This window comes from Octopus sinensis, linkage group LG10, assembly GCF_006345805.1.
Source record: "Octopus sinensis linkage group LG10, ASM634580v1, whole genome shotgun sequence".
Classification (NCBI taxonomy): Eukaryota; Metazoa; Mollusca; class Cephalopoda; order Octopoda; family Octopodidae; genus Octopus; species Octopus sinensis.
This window is the reverse complement of record NC_043006.1, coordinates 37,492,310-37,502,673: the sequence shown is the minus strand read 5'-3', so window position 1 is coordinate 37,502,673 and position 10,364 is coordinate 37,492,310. Positions and strand designations below refer to the sequence as shown.

At 38.0% G+C, this 10,364-nt stretch overlaps 1 protein-coding gene and 1 pseudogene across 2 annotated transcripts in view; one reads left to right on the top strand and one right to left on the bottom strand.

Moving 5' to 3' along the window:
• Positions 1–1,011: 1,011 nt before the first annotated feature.
• On the bottom strand, positions 1,012–1,130 carry LOC115216874 (annotated as a pseudogene).
• A 2,310-nt stretch (positions 1,131–3,440) lies between these two features.
• The window catches only part of LOC115216712 (ectonucleoside triphosphate diphosphohydrolase 1), a 128,636-nt gene continuing 121,712 nt past the window's right edge, over positions 3,441–10,364 (top strand). Inside the window, exons 1-3 of one of the 2 annotated variants that reach the window (XM_036506578.1) lie at positions 3,565–3,652; positions 3,701–3,727; positions 3,760–3,888. In XM_036506578.1, coding sequence (XP_036362471.1) covers positions 3,875–3,888 — 14 coding nt within the window. In that variant the 5' untranslated portion in view covers positions 3,565–3,652; positions 3,701–3,727; positions 3,760–3,874. Of the gene's footprint in view, positions 3,889–10,364 lie in introns of both variants that reach the window. The other variant, XM_029786247.2, reaches the window with a different exon arrangement.

Here is a 10,364-nt window from a genome sequence, read left to right as displayed (position 1 = left end):
TAGATAGATAGATAGATAGATAGATGGATGGATAAATAAATAGGTAGATAGATAGATATGTGGACAGATAGATAGATAGATAGACAGACAGATAGATATATTGATAGATAGAAGATAGATAGATAGATAGATAGATAGATAGACAGACAGATAGATATATTGATAGATAGAAGATAGATAGATAGATAGATAGATAGATAGATAGATAGATAGATAGATAGATAGATGGATGGATAAATAAATAGGTAGATAGATAGATATGTGGACAGATAGATAGATAGATAGATAGACAGACAGATAGATATATTGATAGATAGAAGATAGATAGATAGATAGATAGATAGATAGATAGATAGATAGATAGATAGATAGATAGATGGATAAATAAATAGAAATAGATAGATAGACAGGCAGATAGGTGATATATATATATAAATGCATATATGAAAAACTATATTCTATATAACGGCGGTGCATCAGCATCGCCGCAGCTCTGAGCTGAAACTAAAGAAAAAAAAAATATGGCATGTACATATATTATATAAGACACATGTCGCAAACGTGTGTGCGTGTTAGCAACCGGTGCTGGTGTGTTTACGTCCATTTGAGTTAGCGATTCGACAAAAGAGAAGATGGAGTAAGTACTAGGCTTACAAAAAAGAAGCCCTAGGTTCGGCTCGTTCGACTGAAATTCTTTAAGGCGGTACCCCAGTATGGCCGCAGTCTAATGACTAAAACTAGTAGAACATTTAAAATATATTATTTCTTTACTACCCACAAGGGGCTAAACACAGAGGGGACAAACAAGGACAGACAAAGGGATTAAGACGATTATATCGACTCCAGTGCGTAACTGGTACTAAATTTATCGACCCCGAAAGGATGAAAGGCAAAGTCGACCTCGGCGGAATTTGAACTTAGAACGTAACCGCAGACGAAATGCCGCTACGCATTTCGCCCGGCGTGCTAACGTTTCTGCCAGCTCGTTGCCCTAAAGAGAAAGTAATGGAATACTTACAGCACCTAGGTTTCCCAAGGGGTCACCCATCTAAGTACTAAGTGGGCTTGACGTTGCTTAACTTCGCTGATCGGACGAGAACCGGTGCTTTCAACGTGATATGACCGTATGATATAAAAGTGTGTATACGCATACAAGCCACTAATAATGATTTCAAATTTCGCCACAAGGCCAGTAATCTCTGGGTAAGTGGTTACGTCGATATTCTGAAAGGAAGTAAGGTAAAGTTGACCTGGGCGGAATTTGAACTCAGAACGTAAAGACGGACGAAATGCCGCTAAGCATTTCGTCCGGCGCGGTAACGATTCTGCCAACTCGACGCTTTATATCACTAATATAAGGGAAGTCTGTGAGCTGGCAGAAACGTTTGCACGCCGGGCAAAATGCGTAGCCGTATTTCGTCTGCCGTTACGTTCTGAGTTCAAAATCCGCCGAGGTCGACTTTGCCTTTCATCTTTTCGGGGTCGATAAATTAAGTACCAGTTATGCACTGAGGTCGATGTAATCGACTTAATCCACTTGTCTGCCCTTGTTTGTCTCCTGTGAGTTTAGCCCCTTGTGGGTAGTAAAGAAATAGGTATTTCCTCTGTCTTTATGTTCTGAGTTCAAATTCCGCTGAGGTCGACTTTGCCTTTCATCCTTTCGGAGTCGATAAATTAAATACCAGTTTCATACTGTGATCGATCTAATCGACTTAATCCCTTTGTCTGTCCTTGCTTGTCCCCTCTATATTTAACCCCTTGTGAGTAATAAAGAAATAAGAAACGTTAGCACGCCGGGCGACATGCTTAGCGGTATTTCGGCTGCCGCTACGTTCTGAGTTCAAATTCCGCCGAGGTCGACTTTGCCTTTCAACCTTTCGGGGTCGATAAATTAAGTACCAGTTGCGTACTGGTATCAATCTAATCGACTGCCACCCCTTCCCCCCAAATTTCGGGCCTTGTGCCTAGAGTAGAAAAGAATATAATATAAATAGATTTCTGTATATATACACTTGCTAATATAGTTAGTTTTCCACTTCCTTGACGGACAGAGCTGTCACGCACAATTACACACACACAGACACACACAGATAGACATAAAAACCTGCGCGGTCACACACGCACTCTCATACACACAAACAAGGCACGCACAAACGCACACACAAACACATACATACTCATACACATAAACACACACACACACATGCACATACGAATATTACCAACGTCACACAGTATTGCCAACGAGGGAGCCTGTATGTGCTCGCTCGAACTGCTAGAAATAGCAGTCAAATCTCCCTCAAATTCATCACCCTGGTTCTTTACACAAAAGACAGGTCACATTCGATAATGTAGTATTAGTCCTACCTTACCTTAAATAGACGTGTTGATTATGGATGGAATACCTATGATCATAGGTGTCCCTGACTCATTTTCGCCTTGGGTTAAATAATCCTTTCTACTGGAAGCACAAGGCCTCAAATTTGGGGGAATGGGTTTAGTCGATTTACGTCGCCCCCAGTGCATAACTGGCACTAATTTTATCGATCCTGAAAGGATGAAAAGTAAGGTCGACTTCGGCGGAATTTGAACTGCCCGGGGTTAAATAATAGCAACAAAAACACGCAGGACCGCAATCACACACATGCACACACTATCGCATACACACACACAGTATTACATGCGTGCATGCACACACACATATACACTTCCTACAAGTGGATGCACCATCACCACCACCGCCACCATCACCACCACCGCCACCACCACCACCATCACCATAACAATAATAAACACTACGACAACAACCATAATGCCATCACTACCACAACTACCGCCACAACATTCCCCCACTGCATGACCACAAATTCCATAACCAGCAGCACTAGCACCAATACCACCTCCGCCGCCGCCGCCACCACCACCACAACCACCATCACCACCACCATTACAACAACAAACTGCACTATTACCAGAAAGCCCCTGCAGACATTTACACTACTTCACAATCGTAAACACCGCCGCCACCACTACCACCACCACCACCACCGCCACCATCGACACGAACAACACCACACACAACCACTACTGCCGCCGCCATCTTCACCACAACCACTACTACCACTAACAATAACAACATCACCACTATCTCCTCCACCACAAACACCACCACCACCACCAGCACCACTACCACTGCCACCACCAATACACCCATCACCACCACCACCACCACCACCACCACCACCACCACCACTGCCGCCGCCGCCGCTACCACCATAACCACTACCACCGCCACCACCACCACCACCACACCACCACCACCACCACCACTATCGTTGCCACAGCTACCACCACTACCATTATCATCATCATCATCATCATCATCATCATCATCACTATCGCTACCACCACAATCAACACCATCTCTTCCTCCTCCTCCTCCACCACCCCTACCACTACTACCACAACGTCTACTTCACCCCATCGACCAGCGCCTCTACTTTCTGCCGTCAGTGACTGTGGCAGATGCTGTTATCAGAAGCTACCTTCGGAATCTTTAAACTGTCTGTCACAGAAAGACCAAGCTCGTACACTTAAGCGAGAAAGAGGTGGCCCATCGCTTTTCTACCAGGCAGCTATACATACATAATATATATCATATATATATATATATATATATATATATATATATTATATATAAATATATATATATATCGCATATATATATATATATATATATATATATATATATATATATAAATATAAATATATATCACATATCTATCTATCTATCTCTACACATCATCTCTATATTTCTCATACAACTTATTATCAACTAACTACCCGTTTCATATCCAGAATAAAAAAAGTCAGGATGATCCAGCACTGGTAAGTAAGAATTTTGCATTTAAAAAGAATATATCAACGCCAAAAAATATTGTAAACTAAACCATGAATTCACATGTATATATATATATATATACATGCGCTAATGTGTATATACATACCAAGCATGCACTCGTATTTACTCTAATATATAATATAACACAAATATATATATACACAAATACATACACACTCGTATATACACGCGTATAAATACACACATACACACACACACACACATATATATATATACATACAAGCAGACAAACAGATATTTCTGTCTTTATTTTTGTCTGTCTTTCTTACTTTCTCTCGCTCTGTCTATCTCTATTCTGACATGTATGTATGTATGTATGTATGTATGTATGTATGTATGTATGTATGTATCTATGTATGTATGTATGCATGTATGTATGCATGTATGCATGTATGCATGCAGACATGCATGCATATATATGTAAGAATGTATGCCTGTATGTATATGTACATAGAAGTTTATACATACGTATATCTATATTTCAATAATTATCTATCTATCTATCTATCTATCTATCTATCTATCTATCTATCTATCTATCTATCTATCTATCTATCTATCTATCTATCTATCTATCTATCTATCTATCTCTCTCACTCTCTCTCTCTATATATATATTATATATATACATGTTTGTTTACAAATGTACATATATACGTAAGTAAACTCACATACGAGTGTGTGTTGTGTATATATGTGAGTGAGTGTTTATGTGTTCTTCTCTATCTATCTATCTATCTATCTATCTATCTATCTATCTATCTATCTATCTATCTATCTATCTATCTATCTATCAATCTCTGTCTGTCTATCTATCTATATTTCATTCTATATTTCATTCTGTTATCATTATTTACAATTGAGCAAATGTTTGTTGGTTATAAAGAAATAATAAAAATTGATCTAATAGTTTCCTATATGTCGGAGACAATGCCTAAATTTGTGAGATGGGGATCGACATTAGGTGGGGAGTCACAAATCGAATATGATTTCCCCCTAGTCCTTAATTTTATGTCACTGTATAGACCACGTCCTAATGTATCGATCACTATCGAAGAAACGTATTCGACCGCGCCAACAATTTGAACGCTGAAGTTCTACGAATTCTACCGCATCTTCATTTCGCCAAACCTGGACTGAAATTCTAAACGGGGATAGGCTAGTCGTTTACATCGACCCCGGTGTTAAACTGATGCTCATTATATCGACCCCGAAAAGATGATTGGCACAACTTACCTCAGCCGGATTTGAACCCAGAACCTAAATAGCCGGTCTCACGCTCTAACGATTCGGCCATTTCCCTGTCTTAATAATCCTCGTTTAAAATTTTGCTACAAGGTTTGCAATTTTAGGGTGTAAGTCCATTATTTCGGCCTCGGTATTTCACTAGTGCTTATTTCATCGACCCCGAAATGATGAAAGGCGAAGCTGACCTCGGCGGAATTTGAACTCACAACGTAGAGACGGTCGATATGCCCCTAAGCATTTTGTCCTGCGCGCCTACGATTCTGCCGGCTCGCCATCTTCTGCGACCTTAGTAATCCTTTCCCTTCTACGACAGACACAGGGCCAGAAATTTGTGGGGAGGGCTCTAATCGATTATATCGATCCCAGTGCATAGCTGCTATTTATTTTATCGACTCTGATAAGATCTAAGATATAGTCAACATCGGCGGAATTCGAACTCAAAACGGAAAGACGGACGAAATGCCGGTAAGCGTTTTGTCCGATGCGCTAGCGATTCTGCCTACTCGCCACCTCAATACTACTACTACTACTACTACTACTACTACTACTACTACTACTACTAATAATAATAATAATAATAATAATAATAATAACAACAACAACAACAACAATGATGATGATGATGTTGATGATGATGTTGATGATGATGATAATCGTCACTTTTTTTTCGTCAGTGAAGAATGAAATTTACCATTACCAAAATATGTTTGTGTATTTACTCAAACTAAACATCGATCTAACGCGGTTAAGTGACAATGAACGAAACTTTCCACCCATGAGTCACTCTTTAACTTCCTTTAAAATATGTCTCAGTGTTTGGTGGCACACACACACACACACACACACACACACACACACACTATAACTCATTGTATACATACAAACATGCATATATATATATGCATATATACATATGCATATATGTATATATATATATATATATGCATATATATCTATATCTATCTATCAATTTATCTATCTATCTATCTATTTATATATATATATATATATATATATAATATATTCACATTGATTCCAGTATACATAGTCGTGTACACCCATACAGACATCACACATACATCTTTTTGCCATTCTTCCTTCTATTGCTACTTTTGTCATTCCTTCTTCCATGCTTCCATGTTTTTTCTCTCTCCCTCTCTCTCTCTCTCTATCTCTCTATCTCTGTCTGTCTCTCTCTCTCTCTCTCTCATTTCTTCTTTCGTTCTTCACCGCTTGCATTTTTACCGTCGCGTTTCATTCCTTCGCTTCATTTTCCCCCCTCAAACACGCAGAGAAAAGAGGTGGTGTCTGTCTGTCTGTATACATACATGCAAACATACATACATGCATTGCATGTATATATATATATATATATGTATATATATACATTTATATATACATATATATACATACGTACATACATACATACATACATACATATATATATATATATATATATATATATATATATATATATATAGACACACTCCTACAACACAGCCACTCCTACATAGGCGTAGGAGTGGCTGTATGGTAAGTAGCTCGCTTACGAACCACATAGTTCCGGGTTCAGTCCCACTGCGTTGCACCTTGGGCAAGCGACGACCTAATCCTTGTGAGTGGATTTGGTAGATGGAAACTGAAAGAAGCCCGTCGTATATGTGTATATATATATATGTGTGTGTGTGTATATGTTTGTGTGTCTGTGTTTCTCCGCCCCCACCCAACATCCCTTGACAACCGATGCTGGTATGTTTACGTCTTCGTAACTTAGCGGTTCGGCAAAAGAGACCGATAGAATAAGTACTAGGCTTACAAAGAAAAAGTCTCGGGGTCGATTTGTTCGACTAAAGGCGATGCTCCAGCATGGCCACAGTCACATGACTGAAACAAGTAAAAGAGTTATATATATATATATATATATATATATATATATATATATATATTTCAACAATTGAGGGCAAATTAATTAATTATTAATCAATTTCACAAGTGTTCAGTATGCAAAGGGACCATTCAGGCGAATTCAAATTATTACATTATAAAAAGGGCTTAGTAAAATAAATTACTTTGCCGCATACTGAACTCATAGAAATAGCAGCTAAAAAACTTTTTAAGGCTATTTCTATACTTAAAGAAAATCTCTCTCATATATAGTGTTTGCATAATTTAATCACAAAAGTTTGGGGGTAATGACATCGAAAAATCAAATGCTAAGGTTAGCATTTGATTTTTCGATGTCATAACCCCAACTTTTGTGAGTTAAATTATGCAAACACTATATATGAGAGAGATTTTCTTTATAGTATTAGAAATAGCCTTAAAAAAGTTTTTAGCTGTATTTCTAATGAGTTCAGTATGCGGCAAAGTAATTTATTTTACTAAGCCCTTTTATATAATAATATATATATATTATATATATATATTATATATATACATATGTATGTATGTTTGACAACAAACCTCTACTTTTATGTACGCGTGCGCGCGTGTTGAAATGGTGTGCATATGTGTATCTATACATACGTAAATACGCGGACATACACCTGAACACTCACGCATTCACACACGCACATATATGCATTATATGCTTATACATACGTAAACACACACGCACACACACGCACACATATCTTTTATTTGTTTCGGCTATTAGAGTGCGACCCTGCAGGGACACCGCCTGGCATAATCAACCACAGTACTTATTGCTGGTACTCATTCCCTCGTCTTTTGACGAACTGCTAAGTTACGGTGTTGTAAAACACAAACGCCAGTTATCTGCAGTGACAGGGGCCAAACACACATATACTCACATATCTATCTATGCATTATATACATTCATATATATTAATATATATATATATATATATATATATATATATATATATATATATATATGTATGTATATTATGTATGTATATATATATATATATATATATATATATATAATATATATATATATATATATATGTATGTATATATATATACATATGTATGTATATATGTATATATGTGGAGGCGCAATGGCCCAGTGGTTAGGGCAGCGGACTCGCGGTTGCAGAATCGTGGTTTCGATTCCCAGACCGGGCGTTGTGAGTGTTTATTGAGCGAAAACTCCTGAAGCTCCACGAGGCTCCGGCAGGGGGTGGTGGCGATCCCTGCTGTACTCTTTCGCCACAAATCTCTCTTTCTTCTGTTGGCCTGCTCGCTTAGCCAGCGGGGTGGCGTCATTTGAAGGCTAAGACAATGCGAAGCGCATTGTGACCAGCGATGTGTAGCAACATCTGATAGCCTGGTCGGTCACGGTGATATGTATATATATATATATATAGATAATTCTTCAGATCTGCTACTACCTACTGAGCCTTCACAAAAATAAAAGAGAGACAGACAGACAGAAAAAAGGAAAATGTCTCACCTATTTGAAAACTATGGAAATATTTTAAAAATACCAACGTATGGTATTGGACATTTCTTTTAAATTTTCCACAATTTAATTGTTTTTTCATGCTTTACTCTAAGTTGAAAACGTCGCAAAGACCGAAACCGGTACTAAAATGTTCTTCATGATAAGATTATTTTAGCAATGTGCACGACCGATCATGCTGGATATCACATTAGGATATGGGAGTGCCTTCGCAGGCCTGCCTTTGAGATGTAGACGCGACCTCACTGGCTTCAACAAAGAAATTCTTTCGTGCCCTTCTCAGGGAGAAGATTCACATTCTCCGTATATTCACCAGCAAGTTTCAACTCATTGTATGTAACACTATTGTTCTTGAATTCTTTAATACCAGTAGCAGTCAGCTTACCCCACAGCTCCCTATCTAATGCAAAGTCTTCCCAGGTATTAGTATCGACATTGATCCTTTTAAGTGTGTCATTCTGATATTAAAAAAAACCCCAGATATGCAACGTATGGTATTGGACATTTTGGGGATCTTTTACTTGCGCTTGAAATCATGGCGCTCCTACAGATTTGTAGTATAATAAACACATTTTGAAGATGTATAATTCTCCATTCTTTGCCATGATGTCTTGATCCAATGAAGCAAACTCAGGATTTTCCTGTCGAGTGAAGTAGTGTTTAATTGTTTATTTTGCACAATTCTATATGTTTCCTGTCATTCACTGTGGTTTGCCACCAGAACCTGGATTATATCGGAATACTAATAGGGTACCTGCCTGGATCCCAAATCCTTACACCTTTACATTACACACACACACACACACACACACACCACTCACACACAGTATTCATATATCTATCTATCATTCTATCTCTCTATCTGTCTGTCTATCTATCTATCTATCTCTCTCTCTATCTCTCTCTCTCTCTCTCTCTCTATCTATCTATTTCTCTCTCTATCTCTCTCTCTATCTCTCTCTCTCTCTCTCTATCTATCTATCTATCTATCTATCTATCTATCTATCTATCTATCTATCTATCTATCTATCTATCTATCTATCTATCTATATGTTTGCCTGCCTGTCTGTCTGTCTATCTACCATCTGTCTATCTGTCTATATATTTTTTTCACGATCCCTTTTGATCGGAATTTTATTTTTTCTCCTTTTTTTTCTATTTTCGAAAAGAAAAGCTCTACATTGTATTTTGCCCCACCCCCCGTGTTCGGCCCTGTGTGGGTAATAAAGAAACTTATCTATCTATTTATCTGATTCTATCAATCTCTTTGCCTGTGTGTGTGTGTGTGTGTGTGTGTGCTTGTTTGTCTGTCTGTCTATCTTATCTGTCTGTCGATCTGTCCATCTATCATTCTATCTATCTATCTATCTATATCGGGAGATTTGTTATGGGGTAAGACCCACATATATTCGCTTCTTCATCGCTTCTTTCGCAATATAGATTTATTTTGCAGCACCAAGTAATTTCTAATTTATTTAAAATTTTGTTGAAACTTTCGAGTAAAAAAAAAAAAAAAAAAGATAATATCGAAGTTCTGTCGTTAAGGCTAATTACGTTCTACCCTGTGGAGAACGTGTGTGTCTTGTGTGTCTGTGCATGTGTGTACACATGTGTATGTGTTTGTGCGTGTGTGTGTGTGTGTGTGGTTTCTTTGCTCACATGTGTTTACCATCTGGAAATATCTTCGCATTACAAAACCATAGGTTTCATGTAGTGTCCCCTTATGTTAACCTTATGATGAACATTCTTTAGCACATATTGACAATG